At 41.7% G+C, this 21,208-nt stretch overlaps 1 protein-coding gene across 1 annotated transcript; it reads right to left on the reverse strand.

Moving 5' to 3' along the window:
* Window positions 1-659: 659 nt before the first annotated feature.
* Window positions 660-17,139, reverse strand: LOC110907127 (WASH complex subunit 1-like). Its single transcript, XM_022152154.1, has 4 exons — window positions 16,585-17,139; window positions 16,314-16,471; window positions 1,840-1,846; window positions 660-923 (listed from the first exon to the last, which is right to left on the reverse strand). Exons 1-4 carry the CDS (start codon window positions 17,137-17,139, stop codon window positions 660-662), a joined length of 984 nt encoding a protein of 327 aa, XP_022007846.1.
* Window positions 17,140-21,208: the final 4,069 nt, after the last annotated feature.

The following is a 21,208-nucleotide window of genomic DNA, read 5'->3' on the forward strand; positions in this document are numbered from 1 at the left end:
TGTCTCGCTCAGTTCATCACCCTCGTATCACAATTCATTTGGGCCTCAATTCGAAAATGAGCCCCACAACCCGCAACCTTCTTTTATACCTCTCCAGCGGTCCAATTTGCACCATTCCTTTGGCGACCCCACACCTGTCTTCCAAAGCCGGTTCAACCCGGCAAACTACATTGAAGAACCAGTGGGTTTTAACCCACTTAGGCCTGAAGACCACTTCTCGGGCGACCATGCCATGGACATGGACGAAGACACGGATCCCGCCGAGCCGCCAACCGGGACCCCTACTCATCCCATAGAGATCTCTGATGGGTCCTCTTTTCATGGATCACCTTGCCGTGGTCCAGATAGTTATCAGGCGAGGTTCACCCAGTATGATTAGGTGTTTACACCTTCTTACCACTCCTCGACTTATCAGCAGCAGCAGCAGGATCCTTCTGAGGATTCTTGTTTTGTGGCAGTCACTCCACCGCCACCACCACCAGTACAGCAGCCGCCTCCGGAGCCACTGAGGCGACGAAGATCAAACGAACGGATGTCCGTGCGAGGAGGAGTGCGTATCAGCATCTCTCAACCCTCAAGTGGCAGCCACTACCCGCCACTCCATGAAGACCCGCAGATGGGAGGGCCTTCAAACCCCGTCTCGGAAGTAGACTCTACGCCTATCGCGCGACCGTTGGGTTTTGGTAACCCAATTCCTGCATACGCCGGTTCAGCGGCGTATAATCCCTTTGAGCAACCGGCCCACACCAACTACAACTATGCTGGCGTTGACCCGTACCAGGCAGCATGGGACTACAATGCTCTCCACCCCGAATGGCCCTATGGAGCTCCCTAGGGAGTTGGATACCCAGCTTATGGGTACCAACAACCGCCACCTCCTCAACCTCTACATCAGCAGCTGCCGCAGCCGCAACTGATCCCGCCTGAACGCCAACAAGAGGTTCTCGATAGGTTGGACCAAGTTAAGCGGGAAGTCCAATCAGAGCGAAGAAACAACCAAGGCTTCTTCAAAGGTTTGGCGAACCTAATCAAGGGGAAGACCAAGAAGAGGGATTTTTGAAAATCCTTTTTTATTTTATTTATGTTGTAATCATGTCCCTGCGTGGACATTTGTTTCTGTACTCAGCCCCTGCGTGGGCATGTCTTTCTATATTCTGCCCCTGCGTGGGCATGTCTTTTTGTTTGACCCCTGCGTGGGTATGTTTGTTTGTTTAGCCCCTACGTAGGGCATGTTATTTCTTAGAAGTCCCGTTTAGGGCAAAATTGTACTTGTTTAATCTTTTTAATGTAATGGTCAATTTAAATTTTCATTTTTATTTACTATATGCATAAACATAAAATATGAAATAAATGAAAAAATAACATTCCTTTTATAAGATCTACCATTATAATAAAATGACAAAATCTAAAAAGGACAAGACCCAGCCATGTGTCATCTTAAGACATGGCCAAGATAGTAGTTCCTCAATTAGATTCAGATCCTTATTAACATCTCAGATTAGGATTGTTCTGCGTTAAATACTAAAAGGAGTCTTAAAGGTAAAAAACCTAGTCTATATGTTGTTACAGACATGGCCAAGATGGTAAAACCTATTTAAAAGATTCAAATCCTTGTTAACATCTGTAAACATGTTAACATTCTTGGCAAAATGTGATTCGATAAAGTCACATAAGTCATCTTTAAATTGGATTATTCCAATTCCCTCCTTATTTATATAATCATCCATTCAGGATGAAGTGCCTACGGGCTATATTCATTGTCATATAAGACAAAAGACAGTTGTGGTCTTTGACCCCCTGTTAAGAAGAGGTAATGAACTATGAATAAAACCTCAATACCTTGATCCTATAAGATCATGAATAAAGATTTAAAACTGTCCATGTGACTTGGCCTTTGCCATTAAGATATTTTAACTATAACTAAGGATTATGATAATGAAAAATCCTGAATATATATATGCCTAACAAATTAATCAAAAATGGTTTCTTAAATACCATGATTAGTAAATCATCTAGAATGATAAAACTGTTATAAACCTCTGAATAAATTAAACTCATTATTTTATGTAGCAATCAAGCTACATGCCTGGGTCGGACAAAGTTAACAGCCACCCCAGAGAAAATCATGACACTTCCAGAGTCAACATAGCAGGAGCGTATTTACAGGCATTGATAGATAATGCTATTACGCGAGCTCTGGATAGACAGTTCAAAGAATCCAGTGGTACGCAGGTCAGGACTCAGTCTGTACCACACTCTAAACCACCCTCTAGAACTCATACCGCTCATAATAGTGATTCTCATCACTCATCAAACCAAAGGAGTATTCCATCTAAGAGAATTGTGCTAACTCAAGAACCACGTGCTAAAGGTTGCACCTATAAGTATTTTGTTTCCTGCAAACCCAGGGATTTTACTTGGGAGAAAGGAGCTGTCGACTGTATGTCATGGTTAGATGAGATGGACACTTTGGTAGATATCAGTGGTTGCGCTGATTAGGATGTGGTAAAATTTGTATCTCAGTCATTCAAAGGCGAGGCACTAGCTTGGTGGAGGTCTTTGATCCAAGCTACCGGAAAAATCCCATTGTACAATCTGACATGGGATCAATTTGTTACTCTCATCAAGGAGAACTTCTGCCCTCAGCATGAGGTTGAAAAGATTGAATCTGATTCCTTGTCTTTGGTTATGAAGAACCTGGATTGTCAAGCCTACCTTACAAGCTTCAATACTAGGTCAAGATTGGTTCCTTATCTTGTGACACCGGAACCCAAGAGGATAGCTCATTTTATTGGGGGTTTAGCCCCAGAAATCAAGGCAAGTGTGAAGGCCTCTCGACCAGCTACTTTTCGATCTGCAACTGATATATCATTGTCTCTCACTCTGGACGCGGTCAGGCAGAGATCGCTGAGAAACACTGATGCTGAAAAGAGGAAGCGTGAGGATGATAACTCACGGCGTTCGGATAAGAAGCATAAGGAAAACAATGACCACAAAAGGGTTCTGGATCTAAGAAGGATGGTCAGTAGACGGGTGATAAGCCCAAGTGTAAAATCTGTAAGAAGCACCATTTCGGGAAGTGCAGATACGAGTCGAAATCCCAGTCACAGCCAAGGGCATGTGGGATTTGGAAGTCAAGTGAGCACAAGACCTTAGACTGCAAGAAAATCAAGGACGCAACGTGCTACAATTGCAACGAGAAAGGGCACATTAAGTCCAATTGCCCAAAGTTTGCGAAGAAGGCTGAGGATGGGAAAAAGACCAATGCTAGGGTCTTCCAGATGAACGCACAGGAGGCTATCCAGAACGACAATGTGATAACAGGTACCTTCCTAATTAATGATGCATATGCAAGGGTGCTATTTTATTCTGCAGCAGATAAATCTTTTGTTGATGATAAGTTTTGTAAGTTGTTAAACCTACCTGTTAGAACCCTAAGCATAAAGTATGAGGTTGAATTAGCCGATGGAACCATAGAAACCGCACCAACCGTGTTAGATGGATGTGTTATATCCATTAGGAACCACTCTTTTCCATTGTCCTTACTTCCTTTGAAGTTAGCCGGTTTCGACATAGTAATAGGCATGGATTGGTTATCCCATAATGAAGCCCAGATCGTCTGCAATAAGAAGCAAGTGGTGATCAAGACTCCGTCTGGTGAGCCACTTACCATTCAGGGAGATACCCAGTATGGACTACCTGAGCAAGTGTCTATGCTCAAAGCATCTAGATGCTTGAAGAGAGGTTGTGTCATTTATATGGCACAAGTAACTATTGATGAGCAGAAGCCCAAGATTGAAGACATTCCAGTCATTTCTGAATACCCAGAGTTTTCCCGGAAGAACTACCTGGTTTACCACCAGATAGGCAAGTAGAATTCATAATTGACATCATCCCTGGAGTTGCGCCTGTCGCAAGAGCACCTTATAGGTTAGAACCAACAGAGATGAAGGAATTGAGGACACAACGAGATGATTTGTTAGCCAGAGGTTTTATTAGACATAGTTCATCTCCTTGGGGAGCGCCAATCTTGTTTGTGAAAAAGAAGGATGGATCGATGCGTTTATGTATCGATTATCGCGAGCTTAACAAGGTCACTATCAAAAATAGGTATCTTTTGCCCAGGATTGACGATCTGTCCGATTAATTACAAGGGGCAAGCTACTTCTCTAAGATCGATTTGAGTTCAGGCTATTATCAACTGAAGGTTAAAGATGATGATGTACACAAGACTGCATTTAGGACTCATTATGGTCATTACGAGTTCCTAGTGATGCCTTTTGGGCTCACTAATGCACCTACCGCATTCATGGATCTCATGAATAGCGTCTGCAAGCCCTATCTAGATAAATTCGTCATCGTCTTCATCGATGACATTCTCATTTACTCGAAGAGTCAAGCTGACCATGAGAAGCATCTCCGTTGCATTCTTAAGCTGCTTCAACAGGAAAAGCTCTATGCCAAGTTTTCAAAGTGTGAATTTTGGCTTCGTGAAGTCCAATTTCTTGGACATGTTGTTAGTGAGCGTGGTATCCAAGTGGATCCCGCTAAGATTGAAGCCATTATGAATTGGCAAGAGCCAAAGACGCTTACGGAGATATTCAGTTTTCTAGGACTGGCAGGATACTACAGGCGATTTATTGAAAACTTCTCAAGAATTGCAGCACCCCCTGACTTTACTAACTCGCAAGAATAGCAAGTTTGACTAGGGGCCTAAGCAGCAAGAGTCTTTTGATATTCTGAAGCAGAAGTTGAGCAATGCTCCTGTATTGACGTTGCCAGATGGGATCGAAGAATTTGTGGTATATTGTGATGCATCACACACCAGTATGGGATGTGTGCTTATGCAGAAAGGCAAGGTCATTACCTATGCTTCACGTCAGTTAAAGGTGCACGAGAAAAATTACACCACCCACGACTTGGAGTTGGGTGCCGTTGTATTTGCAATAAAAATTTGGAGGCATTACTTGTATGGGACTAAGTGTGTGATCTATTCTGATCACAAGAACCTTCAACACTTGTTTAATCAGAAGGATTTAAACATGAGGCAGCGACGTTGGATGGAAACTTTGAATGATTATGACTGTGAGATAAGATACCATCCTGGCAAGGCGAACGTAGTTGCCGATTTCTTAAGTAGAAAGGAAAGGGTAAAGCCCATAAAAATCAATGCCAAGAGCATTGAATTAAAGAATAGTTTAAATGAAAGGTTGTTAGCTGCGCAGAAGGAAGCTGTACTAGAGGCTAACTATCCTGATGAAAAGCTAGGAGTAACTGAAGAGCAGTTATCCTACGGTAAGGACGGAATCCTGAGATTAAATGGACGAATATGGGTTCCAGTTTATGGAGGACTTCGGGATGTTATCCTCCAAGAAGCCCACAGTTCTAAATACTCCGTTCATCCTGGAGCTGATAAGATGTACCAGGATCGGAAGGCAAAGTATTGGTGGATAGGCTTAAAGAAGTCTATAGCTACCTATGTGGCCAAATGTTTGACGTGCGCTCAAGTCAAAGCTGAACATCAAAAGCCGTCAGGTTTGCTACAACAGCCTGAACTTCCCACCTGGAAGTGGGAAATGGTGACAATGGATTTTATCACCAAATTGCTAAAGACAAAGAAAGGAAATGATACTATTTAGGTAATAGTAGATAGACTGACTAAGTCAGCACATTTCCTACCCATCAAGGAGACTCATAGCTCTGACATATTAGCCCAGTTGTACGTGGATAAGATTGTATCTCTTCATGGCGTACCAGTGTCTATTATCTCTGACAGGGATACTAGATACACATCACATTTTTGGAAAAGTTTCCAACAATCTTTGGGCACACGCCTGAATTTTAGTACGGCTTACCATCCTCAGACGGACGGACAGAGTGAGCGTACAATCCAAACTTTGGAAGACATGCTTCATGCATGTGTGATTGACTTAGGTGGTAGTTGGGATAACCACCTGCCGTTGATCGAGTTCTCCTATAACAATAGCTACCATACAAGCATTCAGGCAGCGCCTTTTGAGGCATTATATGGTAGGAAGTGCAGAACGCCTATTTGTTGGGCAGAAGTGGGAGAAGCTCAGTTATCAGGACCTGATGTAGTCCTTGAAACGACGGACAAGATTGTCCAGATTCGTGATCGCCTGAGAGCTGCCAGGGATAGGCAGAAAAGTTATGCTGATAAAAGGCGAAAACCTTTAAAGTTTGAGGTTGGTGATAAAGTTTTGCTTAAAGTATCACCCTGGAAAGGGGTGATGCGATTTGGTAAAAAGGGTAAGCTAAGCCCAAGGTATATAGGACCATTCGAGATCATCGAATGTGTAGGAACAGTAGCTTATAAGTTAAACTAACCTGAAGAGCTCAGTGGTATTCACAATGTATTCCACATCTGCAATCTGAAGAAATGTCTATCTGTTGAGTCGCTAGTCATACCACATACGGATGTGCACATAGATGAGAGCTTAAAGTTTGTTGAAAAACCCTTGTCGATCGAGGATCGATGTCACACCCTGGCTTTGCGGAAGCGTGGTTATTTTGGTGTGACTTCTTAATACCATAGCTTAATCATAACAAAGCTATATGGAAATAAAACCATGCAAGATCATCCATTGAATTAAGTTTTAAAACATAAGTAACACAACATTGTCTTAAGGCGTTGACTCATGCAACGGACACTACAACCTGATAACATAAAAACATTGTTTGACAGACATAAACATCAACATGAAATAAACGCAGTTTAAGAACTGTGACTCGTCCAGGAAAAAAAAGTCACATCCCTTAAACTTGGATGACCTCGTAACTCTTTGCAGCGGGAAAACATAACATACCGCGCCAGATCTTTAATTCCCTGAAATACATGTAAGTTGGAAAAATCAACAAAAATTGTTGAGCGAATTCATGTGTAAGTGAGTAATAAAACCTTTGTATGTAGAGAAATCCTGGTATGTAGCAAATAAGGAAAAAGAGATCACCAATGGTTTGCAAGGCCATTGTTATGTGTGAAGTGCAAGTAGGAAGACTCAAACCTAGCGGATTTTGCGTTGGGTACAAAGTCACCCCGAGGTCCGTTATGCTGGGCCTGGGGCTGGGCTCGCTACACCCAGATAGATCTACCGCTACTGTCCCTCGGTCCTACAATGAGGATTAATGGCCTCAAGTTGCGCCTACCCACTCACATGATCTAAGTAGTAACCCTCCTTACGCTAACCATACCATGTATAAAGCACTCGTAAATATAGTAACATGTATTTCACCCCCGCAGTTTAGAAAACTGAAAACAGTTAAGAGAAAAGGGGGACATTAACTCACTGTGGTGCGTCTCTATCAAGAAAATCTCCTGATCAATCTGCTGTGCGACGACCTACACGTACTAACTTCTATTAGACGGACGGCCGTGCCTTTGTTTAAGGTTTAAGTTTTTGGGAAATAGTTAGACAACTATTTCGTGTTTACACTTTGCAAATATTTGGTAAGCATTTTCCTTCCCAAGGATGGGGGTTTTAATACATGCGCGTTTCTGTATCTTTAGAATATATTATTAAGTCTCACTTAAAATATATTTTAATTATAACTCCAAAATATAAATATTTTTCCCAAAAATATTATATTTTATTTCACATAAATTTTCCCAAAATAATACTCTTGTCAAAAATACATATTTATAAGTATTTTCTGAAAATACGTAAGTTACGGATAAAGATCGGGTGGTAACAATTATACTGTTGTAACTTAATTATTTCTGGTGAAGGCGTTCGAATTATTTTGGAATCATTAACATTCGGTAATATTATTTTTACCCTAAAAATAATATTTGTATAGTTCACAAAATAATCATAAAAATCTCACAAGTGTTGTTATGAAAATATATATTCTAAATATATATTTTAGCAAGTTTTATTTTGTGAAAATCCCACCTCCGACACTTAGAAATTTTGTAATAAAAATCGTGGCGAAATTTACATTTTTGAAAACAAGTTAAAAATACATTTATAACACTTGTGGTGAAAATATTTTCAAGTGTTGGGTTTTTAGAAAAATTTTGCCAGAGTTTCCCCTGTAACTGGAGGTGGCCACGCTTTCAAGCGTATCATTTTCTTTTAAAATTTCAAACAACAATTTTCTCAATCAACAACAAACAATATTCAAACCATCAAACTAGTCAAAATAGATATAAATTGCAAAAATACATGAACTTGTGGTTTATCTAAAATATGTAGTAATTTCCCCATACTTTTAGTAGACCTTTTTATAAATCAATCCGGTTTCTTGAAAGTCTCGTTTTTAAAGAAGTTACATCTTTACAACTCCTTGTCAATATTTACAAAAAATAGTTCTTTTGTCAAAACTTTGTGTTACACAAGTGTCTACACACTTGTGTATTTACAAAAATCACTCTTGTTTATGTAAAACCCGGTTTTAGAAGACATGATTTCTTTGACGCTTGGTCCTTTGAAAATACCACTTGTAGATCCGTAGATCTACTAGTTTGCAAGTCTATTTCATAAGAAATATAGTCTTTACACAAGTTCATGCTTAATGTGTAGTAGTGTTCATCATTTAACCCCTTTTACACTTAAACATACTCTAGGTCATGTTTCATGGACATGACTTAGCCGGGTTAGATGACGATCCGAACTACTACCATCATAGATCAACACTAAATAATCAAAATAAAACAAGTCTTACAAGTTTTACACAACTTCATAGCTTTTATCCTACATATTTATCACTTTTGTAAACTTTTCAGATGTAATCTTGTATGTTCACGATTTTTAACCGACAAAGTTCATTTTAACCACTTTAGAATAGATCAAGAAGGCGTTTAGAGTCACTTACTACTAGCTCAAGGCTAGGGAAGAAACTAGTCGAAAAACGAGTGGATAAAAGCAATGTAGTGAGGTCCTTCGCAATCCGAGTGCACCGAGCTTCCTTATACGCAATCCTTAACCCTTGTATGTGTATGGAATGGCTTGATCAAAACTCGAAAGTGGATGTGGGTGTGGGGTGGCTCTCGGCCGAAAGTAAGAGAGAAGGGAGGGAGAGTAGATGATTTTTGTTAAGTGGTGAAATGTTATGGTGGGTTAATGTTGTTCCTTATAGACAAACCTTGCATCATTGTCCAATGGATTTAGTGTTAACTAGATATTAGACACATATGATTATTTTAATCATGAAAGGACAAGGGGGTGTCCTCTTATGGGACGATTTCGGCTAGGGGGGGGTCTTAGTTCATTTTCAACTATATAGTTAGGTTATAGTTAGATAAGTAGGAGGTTAATCCGGTTACTAGCGTGTAGTAAGTTGTAATGGGTGTTAGGGTATTCGGGGACCCTAACTGGCTCAGAAAAAGAAAAATAATGTTGATGGCAATATTTTCATGTTCCGGGTGTAGTCCGGTTGTTCGGTTGGATAGTGATCCGTTAAAGTGCTTTACAAAGCTTTAAAGTGTCGTTATTACTATTTTTAGTGACACAATTTATTCCCGACACTTTGGAAAGTGTCTAATATTAGTTTTCTCATGTTTTGGCACTTTACTAGTTAGCTAAATGCTGAATTTTTGTTTTAAAGTGCTGAATTTTGTACTTAAAGTACGTTTTAGGCACATCTGGTCACTGTAATTATCACCTAGTGACGCAGTTCTACAACCCTCATATCCCTACACTCTCTACTAGTGTATTAAGCTATCTCTGGCTCATACAGGCCTTAGAGGCAGTGCCTGCCTGGTGCTGGCTATATCAGCATGTTAAATGAGTTATCCGTTCATTATGCTACTGTGCTTTTGTGCATCAAGGTTGTCACTAAAGTTCTGTATGTAAATAATGGAGTGACAGCAAATAAGGTATGATGCAAGTATGTTCATGTATCAGTATTCAGGTAGCAGTTTATCCATAATTTCAAGCAAGCACAGTAATTAAGCAGTAATTAAATATTAATTAAGTCGTACGAATACCTGATTTGGTGAGGGTTGTCACATTCTCCCCCGTTAGAAAATTTTCGTCCCGAAATTTTAAGTTTTACTTCTAGATGCATGGTTCTTGGGAAATAAGTGGGGGTATTTCTCTTTCATTCGGTCCTCACGCTCCCAGGTGTATTCAGGACCTTGCCTGGCATTCCAACGAACCTTGACGAACTTGACACTGCTCCGGCGGGTTTTGCTCACTTTCCAATCTGTAACCTCAACAGGTTCTTCAACAAAATGGAGTGTGTCGTCAATATGAATCTCGTCGGTGGGAATGACAACGGTATCTTGAGTTGGACTCTTCTTCAAGTTTGATACATGATATGTATCGTGAACGCCATTCAGTTCAGCAGGTAAGTCCAGCTTGTACGCTACTAACCCAATTCTATCCAAAATTCTGAACGGACCAATATATCGCGGATTCAACTTTCCACGCTTTCCGAAGCGTGCCACACCCTTCCAGTGTGATACTTTCAACAAAACCATATCACCTACCTCGAACTCTAGAGGTTTCCTTCTTCGATCCGCATAACATTTCTGACGATCGCGAGCCGCCTTGATGCGATCTCGGATCTGTGCGATCTTATCTGTGGTTTCCTGTACCACATCAGGACCAACCAATTGTCTATCACCTACATCAGACCAACAGAGCGGTGATCTGCACTTGCGTCCATATAAAGCTTCAAATGGCGCGGCACCAACACTGGTGTGGTAGCTGTTGTTGTATGAAAATTCGACCAATGGTAAATGCTTATCCCAGCTACCGCCCAAATCCATAACACATGCTCTCAGCATATCTTCCAACGTCTGAATAGTTCGTTCACTTTGTCCGTCGGTCTGTGGGTGAAATGCAGTGCTCAGATTCAATTGTGAGCCAAAAGCTTCTTGGAATGATTGCCATATCCTTGATACGAACCTTCCGTCTCTACCAGAGATGATCGAGAGAGGTACTCCATGGCGTGTAACAATTTCTCTCATGTAAATTTCAGCCAATTTGCTCGTATTATCCTTCTCCCTGATAGGTAGGAAGTGCGCAGAAGATCGTTGCATTTTAGATACACATTAATTTATAGTAATAGTATTGATTTTGTTTTAAAATATAATGTTTTATCTAGGTTTTGTATTATTTGTATTTTAAGAGTTAAAGATGAAAATATGAGAAAAAGGTTTAATTAAAAAAAGAATTAAAATTACGTTGAAGTTGACATTTGCATTATCAATGAAAAGTTGTAGAAATAAATAACCATTAATTTGGTTTGTCAATGACGTATTAGTTCTAAACTTGTAATGAAATTGGGCTACAACTTAACTTGATTTTTATTTATATATTTTATGCATTCAGCCCACAAAGTTAATTGGTGGACAAAGATAACAAAGATGTGGACTTTAGTCAAGATGGTGGTGCAAAAGATATAAAGACAAAATTTATGGGCTGCAAGATAAGGGAAGTCGGCAATAAAGTGGTCTTGGAGGGCACGCTTCATGAAGTTATTTAAGGGGTGGATTCTAATTCGATTGGGGGGACATCGAACATCAGGGACGAATTGATATTATTCTTTCATCCAATCAACCATTCAAGCATGTTTGCGAAGCACGGGATGACAACCGAAGCTGAGCGACATACCATGCGCGGCTAAACTCCTCGTGACTTCTGCCCGGATGAACGTTTACACGGTTTAATATAATTTTCTGTTTTCTGATTCTTGTAAACTGGTACAGCTTGACCACTTGTGTTGGATTATTGGTAAACGTTTATTGTGTTTGAATTATTTGTCGTTTATTAAGCGTATTGGCAACTTTCTTGCGTTGTTAGCGGGTTGGTAAATCGGTGGGTAGTTGACACAATCGAACGGGTTATTAGGTTGCATAGTGAATCTTAAAAACTATCCTTGATAACTAATCAGATTCATTAATCCCGAGGCCATGTCTATGTGGTGTTTTGAATCAGTAAACAGGTTTTGATGTTAAACGGGTAATTGGGATTCCGGGTAGAGGTTACTCTTTCTCGTAATGATTACAACTTTATTAATTAGCTTTCTAGTTTTTATAATTAAATTCACAAAACCCCCAATCTAGTTAATTTAGTTCTTAGTTAAAAACGCGACACTGACCACAAATTCCCCGTGGATACGATACCCTACTTACGCTATCTACGTAGCTTATTTAGGTTTTTGCATGACCCTTACGACAGTCATCAGCAGACTTTGTTAATCGGTCCTCTATTACCCAAATAGTGACATGACCTCTTGGCGTTCTTGGCAACTTTGTAATAAAATCCATGGAGATTTGTTCGCATTTCCACTTGGGAATCTCAGGTTGTTGCTGAAGTCCTGAAGGCTTCTAGTATTCAGCTTTCACTTTAGCGCACGTTAAACACTTGCTCACATAAACAGCAACATCGCCTTTCATCCTAGGCCACCAATAATATTCTTTAAGATCTTGGTACATCTTATCCACTACTGGATGGATAGAGTACCGCGATTTATGTGCCTCATCAAAAATAACTTTTCTCAAATCACCGAACAAAGGAACCCAAATCCTTTTCATGAAACATAATGTTCCTTCCTCGTTTGGCACCAATTGCTTCTCCATCCCACGGAGATATTCTTCTTCAAGGTTTCTTTCCTAAAGAGCTTCTTTCTGCGCGGCACGAATGCGCAGAGAAAGGTCTGTTTGGATAATCATCTCTAGCCCTAACCCTTATGGGCTTGATCCTTTCTTTTCGACTTAGGGCATCGGCGACCACATTCGCCTTCCCTGGATGGTACTTTATCTCGTAGTCGTAATCATTCAACAACTCAACCCATTGTCTCTGCCTCATATTCAACTCCTTCTGGTTGAATATGTGTTGCAGGCTTTTATGATCTGTGAAGATTGTACACTTTGTACCATATAGGTAGTGTCTCCAGATCTTTAAAGCAAATACCACTGCGCCGAGTTCCAAATCATGTGTGGTATAGTTCTTTTCTTGTACCTTCAATTGACGCGATGCGTAAGCTATAACCTTTTGGTGTTGCATCAACACGCAACCCAATCCTTGACGCGAGGCGTCACAGTATACCACAAAATCGTCAGTACCTTCTGGAAGTGCTAAGATTGGCACATTGCAAAGCTTATCTTTCAATAGCTGGAATGCTTCTTCCTGTTTGATTCCCCAATCAAACTTCTTATCTTTTTGCGTGAGGAGTGTCAATGGTTGAGCGATCTTTGAAAAATCCTCAATGAACCTTCGATAGTAGCCAGCCAAACCCAAGAATTGTCGAATCTCGGTTGGCGTCTTTGGCGTCTCCCAATTCTTGATCGCTTTGATCTTGGTTGGATCCACGTGAATCCCACCTTTATTTACTACATGTCCAAGGAATTGGACTTCACGTAGCCAAAACTCGCACTTAGAGAATTTGGCATACAACCGTTCCTTCTTTAGCAGTTCCAGAATTGCTCATAGATGTTGTTCGTGCTCAGCCTTTGTCTTTGAGTAAATCAAAATGTCGTCGATAAACACAATCACGAACTTGTCCGAGTACGGCTTGCAAACTCTGTTCATCAAGTCCATGAAAACTGCAGGCGCGTTTGTCAACCCAAACGGCATAACTAGGAACTCGTAGTGTCCATAACGAGTTCTGAAGGCTGTCTTTGGGATACTTTCCTCTTGTATCCTTAACTGATGGTAACCTGATCGCAAATCGATCTTTGAATAAAAGCTTGAACCTTGCAGCTGATCGAATAATCATCAATTCTTGGCAGAGGATATCTAATCTTGATCGTCAGCTTATTCAACTCCCGGTAGTCGATACACATTCGAAAACTACCGTCCTTCTTCTTGACAAACAGGACCGGAGCTCCCCAAGGCGAGAAGCTTGGTCTGATGAATCCCTTGTCTAACAACTCTTGAAGTTGTGTCGACAATTCCTGCATCTCAGACGGGGCAAGTCTATAAGGTGCCTTAGCCACAGGCGCGGCGCCTGGAACTAAGTCGATGCGGAACTCCACTTGCCTCTGAGGTGGCAATCCAGGCAAGTCCTCTGGAAAGACTTCTGGATATTCCCTTATGACAGGGATGTCTTCGATTTTCGGCTCAGCAGCTTTCTTATCTACAATGTGTGCCAGGAAGGCAGCACATCCCTTTTGCAAACACTTTCGCGCTTTCAAGCAGCTGATAATTCTCAAAGGCGTATCACGCTTCTCTCCATGAACCACAATTGTTTCACCATCTTCAGTTGGGATACGAACGACCTTTTCGTGACAAACAATTTCTGCCTTGTTGCCTGATAACCAATCCATTCCTACCACCACGTCGAAGCTCCCCAGCTGGACTGGTAGTAGATCCAAAGCAAACTCACGCTCTCCCAATTCGATTACACAACCTCTGACAACTTCATTGGCTTCTACCAACTTTCCATTAGCCAATTCGATCGAGTAGGGAATATCTAACTTACTAGCGACTAACCCAAGCATATTCTTAAACTCTAACGATACGAAGCTATAATCGGCACCAGTATCAAATAAAACGGATGCATAGCGTTGGTTTACGGGGAACGTACCAGTAACGACATTGGGATCCTGGCGCGCTTCCCTTGCTTCGATATTGAAAACTCTTCCACGGGCTTGGTTCAATTCTGGGCAGTTCCTCTAATAGTGCCCAATATCACCACAGTTAAAGCATCCTGGTCTTTGCCTGTTTCCTCCACCATTTCTAGCTTGATTGTTGTTCTGATTACGGTTCACATTACTAGTACCAACTTGATTTGCGTTGTTGCCACGATTTCCATTCCCTCCATTGTTTCCTTGTGGGCGATTTCCATTTCCACCCCGGTTATTGTTTCTATTTCCAAATCCTCCTTGGCTTCCCCGGCCAGCAATAGCCCAACAAGAATCCTTCGAGTGACCAGTTTTTCCACATGCTTCACATACTTTTAAACCACATCGGCCAGAATGGTGACGCTGGCAGGTGTTGCACTTGGGATGGGTACCCATATATCCCTTTCCTTTCCTTCCAGTACCAGCTGTAACTTGAGCTGGCGTGCTTGACTCTCCTTTCTTAACAACCCCACTGGTGCCTTGTTTGAAGTTCGAGAACTTTCTTTTGTTACCCCCGGACGACTCGACATGGGTCTCTTTCTTCTTTCGCTCAGCATCAGAAAACTTGTTTAGGCGTATAGCCTCCTCAGTGAGAGCCACGCTCAGATCAATTGCCTCAGTAATTGTTGCCGGCTTGGATGAGGTCACCATACTTATGATTTGAGGAGCTAAACCCCAAATGAAGCGCTCAATCCGCTTGAACTCTGGAGTGACCATATAAGGTACCACATGTGACAGGTCGTGAAACCTTTGAACATACGCAGCTATCTTCGGACCTTCCATCTTCAGGTGCCAAAATTCAGTTTCCAACTTCTGAATTTCTACACGAGAGCAATACTTTTGGCGCATGAGCTCTTTCAGCTCGTTCCATGTCATTGCGTTAGCAGCAGCTTCACCAAGTGTTTGGACTTGTAAATTCCACCAGGACAGGGCTCCGTCCAAGAATAGCCCCGAAATGTAGGTAACTTGCTGATCTGGAGCACACTTGCTCATGCGGAGAACTGGGTCCGTCTTCTCGGCCCAACGAACAAAAGCGACAGCACCTCCGGTGCCATCAAAGTTGACAGGTTTGCAGTCTAGGAACTGCTTGTAGGTGCACCCATGAGGCGGATTGTTGTTGCTAGTATTGCCAGAATTACTTCCACTAGTCCCTCCTTGAGAGGCGGCGTACTGTGCGATGGCAGCAGCGATGACTTGCTGAAGCTCTGCCTCATTGGTAGGCATTGGCGTTTGACGTCTCAGCGGCATCTTCTAAACGATGTGTTTACGTGGGTCAGGCCATAGTAAAGCATACGTATATAATGATAGTAATTGTACATAACATCTCATGTTATAAATAGACCAATCACATAACATCCCATGTTACAATTATATCAATCGCACAACATCCCATGTCATAAAGCATAAATAATCAATCAAACATCATATATGATGAGAATACTGCGATTGCATTGCCATAAATCGAGACCACATGGTAAAGTGTACAAGTACATAATAGTGTCATACAACATCAACGACTAAGGGCTACATCACCCCAGCCCAAAAATATATCAAATCAGTGTCAATACATCCTATATACATGATCAACAAAAGTCAGGATCAGAATGCAGTCTCCAAAAAGCTGTGCGGTCAGAGCAATCGCCGTCTTCTCACCAAAGTCCACCCGTGCTGTACTAAAGAGCTCTACACTGATGGTGGTGGAGGAGGGGGAAAATGGGAATAGAACAAACGACGCAAATGGAGCCAGTCCTCCTCCATGGATCCCAGGAAACGCAACCAGGAAGCCATCTGCTGCTCCAGTGCCAAAAGGCGTGCAGCAGAGTCCGGTGACAACGGTCGAGGGGGCTGCGAAGTAGCAGGGTGGGTCTGACCCCGACACTGGCACGGCGGTGGCTGAGCTCTCTCGAGCTCCTGTATACGCCGTGTGAGTGCCTCCTGCTGGACAACAAACGACATAAGAATGTCCTCAATAGAATACCCCATATGAAAAGGATGGTAGGGGTCGGATGGTGGCATAATAGGTGGTGACGTCCAAAGGAATGGCTCACTCGCTGGGTAAAAGGTGGCACAGAAAATGGTGGAACAGGGGGAATAGCCGAAGAGAACTGTGGTATAACTGGGACAGATGTCGGCACATGTCCAAAGGGATGAGCCGAGGAACCCTCTCCAGGTCGAGCTGGAAGTGTGAACTGAGCGAATGAAAAAGGGAAATCCAAGTGACGTGCATCGGTGGTATGTGGGGGAAAAGGTGGGAGCTCATCATCAGCATCAATCCACCCATTCTGGGTGTGCGCATAACGGGGATCAATATGGGTCGCAAATAGGGCATGATCGGGCTCCAAAGGAACAGGATCAGGAAGAGGAGCGACAATGACAGGCTCAGCGGGTACATCAACGATGAGAGGGGCATCAGCCTGAGCAGCAGCAACAACATAATCGCCCTCCAATAGTGGAGCATCAACAGGGTGATCATCAACGGGTAGATCAGCAATCACAGGGTCAACAATGGGTACGCCAGCATGAATAGGGTCATGCTCAAACACAGGGTCAGGAGCAGCTACCGGCTCGGGGGCCATGGCAGGCTCTAGGTCATCGAACTCCATCTCAAAATCTGCGTGGTCAGCAAACGCAGGGTCAACAGGGCCAACTGGGTCAACCGGGTCCTCCATAGGCTGATCCAGGTGTATAAACTCAATGTCCTGGTCCGGATCAAACCTAGGTGGAAAGACAGGGTCGGAATCCTCATCCGTGCTGGTAACATCCGAAGTGTGTACCTCATGCTCCGATGATACCCGGTCGTTTGATACGATGGGCATAGGACCCGTAGTGTCGAACTCACCAGTGCCTGATGAATCCATGGTGTCTGTTATCATAAACACAAATATGCACAAATAATCAATCATACAATCAGATAAACACATTAGTCACCAATTAAGCAATCAAATAGTTCTCCTAGTCCCACTAGCCTCCCAGCCTCCCAAACTGATCTTCCTAGTCCCACTAGCCTCCCAGCCTCCCAGACTGCTCTTCCTAGTCCCACTAGCCTCCCAGCCTCCAAGACTGCTCTTCCTAGTCCCACTAGCCAATTCTCCCAGCCTCTCAGACTGCTCTTCCTAGTCCCACTAGCCAATTCTCCCAGCCTCTCAGACTGACTCCCTAGTCCCACTAGACAACTACCTCGGTCTCCCAGACCGAGCCTCGGCCTCCCAGACCGAGCCTCAGCCTCCCAGACCGAGCCTCAGCCTCCCAGACTGAGCCTATAAATACTAAATAAAATGTGCTCAACATTTGTTTGTAAAAACGTTTTGGATCTGGACTTAAGTGGTATGCAGTGTAAAAATGTTTTCGTGAGAGCCCTAGTGATCATAGTCTAGACTCGAGATGGAATCCTAGTTCGCTATGATCAGGGCTCTGATACCAAGCTTTCACACCCTGGCTTTGCGGAAGCGTGGTTATTTTGGTGTGACTTCTTAATACCATAGCTTAATCATAACAAAGCTATATGAAAATAAAAACATGCTAGATCATCCATTGAATTAAGTTTTAAAACATAAGTAACACAACATTGTCTTAAGGCGTTGACTCATGCAACGGAAACTACAACCTGATAACATAAAAACATTGTTTGAAAGACATAAACATCAACATGAAATAAACGCAGTTTAAGAACTGTGACTCGTCCAGGAAAAAAAAGTCACATCCCTTAAACTTGGATGACCTCGTAACTCATTGCAGCGGGAAAACATAACATACCGCGCCTGATCTTTAATTCCCTGAAATACATGTAAGTTGGAAAAATCAACAAAAATTGTTGAGCGAGTTCATGCGTAAGTGAGTAATAAAACCTTTGTATGTATAGAAATCCTGGTATGTAGCAAATAAGGAAAAAGAGATCACCAATGGTTTGCAAGTGTCACACCACGACCACGATAAAACAACAAAACGTGGCGGAAACATCGGGGAGTGTTGTAACAGAATCATTGTTTCAAAACACACGGAAATTTGAAGTTTCGTTTTATTAAACATTAAACATTTACATCGTCTTGAAATCTAACAAACCAGTTAAACATAGTCTATCATTGTTATTAAGTCACTAAGGCCTCGTCCCGTCCTATGTGAGTATGCATCCTATCAATCAACATCATTCAACAATACCTGAAACATATGTGAAAACAAAGTCAGCAAAGAAATGCTGGCGTGTATATAGGTTTTTATGAGAGTGTCGGATTCATGGCTAGTTTATATGTTGTAGTACCTCGTTAGACTCCAAGAGTCAAAATACATACCTTGTTTTGAAAAGTGTATTACAACATAAATAACCAACTCAAATCAAATTGATTATAGTTTGTTATAAAATCTCGTAGCCATGATTCTTAACCCAAAACATTTAGTTAAATCAATTTTGTAAAAATCTCGTAAAAACTCGTTAACAAAACTCGTATGGTTTATATCATTTCAAAAACCTCGTTGTGTGACATCGTTTTAAAATCGTTTCCCCCAGTGAACTAAATAATGACTCAAAATGTAATATGATAAGAGCATTTATATATAAGATGTACCAGCGGCGTATCTACCATGCTTTTATCATGCTACACCTGTCCCATTATCTAATCACATCCCAAAACCAATCGTTTAACCAAATCGTTTATCTCGTTTAAATTGTTTCAAATCGTGTAACTCATCCCAAAATCGTTTGACTCGTTTTAATAGTGAAACTACTTTTGGTCGCCTCACTAATAACATTCAAACCTTTGTGACTCGCCTATCGCCAATCTCGCATTAACTAACCACCAAAGGGTAAGTTAACACTCTCGCATTAACTAACCACCAAAGGGTAAGTTAACAATTACAGATTCGGTCGCTACCCACCTAACCCACACATAACCATGGGTGCAGTCTGATAGCGGGATTTGTCAGATCCTATGGTACCATAACCTAATACTGGTCGGTTTGGCCAAAATTAATGAATGTTATTCGTTATGTAATTACAACCAACAAGTTTGTTCACTTTATCAAAATCGTTATTAATTTAATATAAACCATTTCAATCGTTTTTCAAAAACCATCGTTAAAACATTGAAATCATTTAACACATATGGATCACCCCAAAACAATTGAAAACAGTAAAATAGGGGAACTATGTACTCGCCTGAGAATGTTTAGCGGTCTTTGAACAACAACCAAGCAAAGCTAGAGGGAGCACGAAAATCAATCGGCAACCTAATAACTATATAAATAAACCGGACCTAAGTCGGAGGTTCGGATAGGATGAGGTCTTGTGAACCCAAATGAGTTATAGGAACCCACATGACATGGTTAACAATGCCTACATACTAGATTGAAACCTACCTAAGTGCTTTCGACCCGTTACGACCCATTAAGGTAGTTTACGCTACTTTAACGCGTCGTTCGCGCAAACGCGCGTTCGAGACGTCTAACTAGTCCTATGACAAGTATTATATGCCTAAACATGTTTAAATATGTTGCATAATCAGTTTAGGTGACAAAAGTTAGGTTACATATGCTTAGAGTCCAATTATGCATGAAAAGGGCATTTTGGTAATTTACCTAAGGCATATAATCTACCTATCATACAACTACTTAAACTCGGTGACCATAAGGTATAACCTCGGAAGGTTATTCCCTATACAACTATGGTCACTAAACATGCTTGGTCGGATCCTAAAGATCGACCAAACGGGTCGAGTTCGAAAGTCTAAGCGGTGGTTTAGACCGCTCGACTTACGACTCTAAACAAGCACTAACTATTAGTGACGAGTTAAATGTGTCAAAGCATGTTTAACCTACTGATTTGGTGTCAAAACAAAGTGTTTTGATACCTAATAGTAGTCCCGTTGCAAAATGCGTGCTAAAACGCATTTTGACCGAAACTTTGACTCGTCACTACACCTAGTCAACGTGGTAATCAATTGGTATAGTCACTAAGGACTATAACCAACGTGATTACGCTCACGTTGCGAAGTTCAAACGAACTTCTCGTTGACCAACTCGTGGTCAAAGCTGAAAGTCAAACTATATTTGACTTTCAAACTAGAAAAACGACAAAAAGAATGAAAGAATGCTCACAAAAGGTCCTTGCTATCTTTTCTACAAGAAAACAAACTCCAAAATCAGATGAGAATGCTCCCAAAGCAGATTGTAGAGAAGAGAAGGAGTGAATGAGCAAAGAACAAGTGAAAGGGGTGGGCTATATATAGTTTTTGTAAAACCGTTAAGATCATTTCTTGGAGAAGAGGGAATGATCTAGGCCATACACTTGCTATAGACTGATTGGGGGACTTGGAGAAGACATAAACCAGCCCATAACATGAAAAACCACCCATCAAAACCATCAAAAACGAGCAAAATGACCAGATTCAATGCTTCTGTCTGAAAGGCTCACGCGCCCCGCGTAAGAATATGGCTTGGGCTTACGCGGGCCGCCTAGCCATGTTTGACAGATTGTCAGTTTTGGTCCCTGCAGCTTAGAAACTTGCATTTCGGCCCATTTTTGACACGTTTAAGCCCCGTTAACCTCATTTCAAGGCTCTAAAATGAAGTTAAAGTACTGGGAACTTAAAACATGCTCAAAAATATCTCGGATGTCAGTTCGTTTGGTCGTACGGTTGCGTTGTTCGGTTAATTACGACGGAAGTCGTAACGAACGCAGAA

This window comes from Helianthus annuus, chromosome 14 (assembly GCF_002127325.2).
Source record: "Helianthus annuus cultivar XRQ/B chromosome 14, HanXRQr2.0-SUNRISE, whole genome shotgun sequence".
NCBI classification, from domain to species: Eukaryota; Viridiplantae; Streptophyta; class Magnoliopsida; order Asterales; family Asteraceae; genus Helianthus; species Helianthus annuus.

Coding starts and splice junctions, on each gene's coding strand:
- LOC110907127 (XM_022152154.1), bottom strand. CDS start 17,139: ATGGAGTTCGATGACCTAGAGCCTGCCATGGCCCCCGAGCCGGTAGCT. Junction 16,472..16,584: donor TGCCACCTTTTACCCAGCGA/GTGAGCCATTCC, acceptor GTTGTCCAGCAG/GAGGCACTCACACGGCGTAT.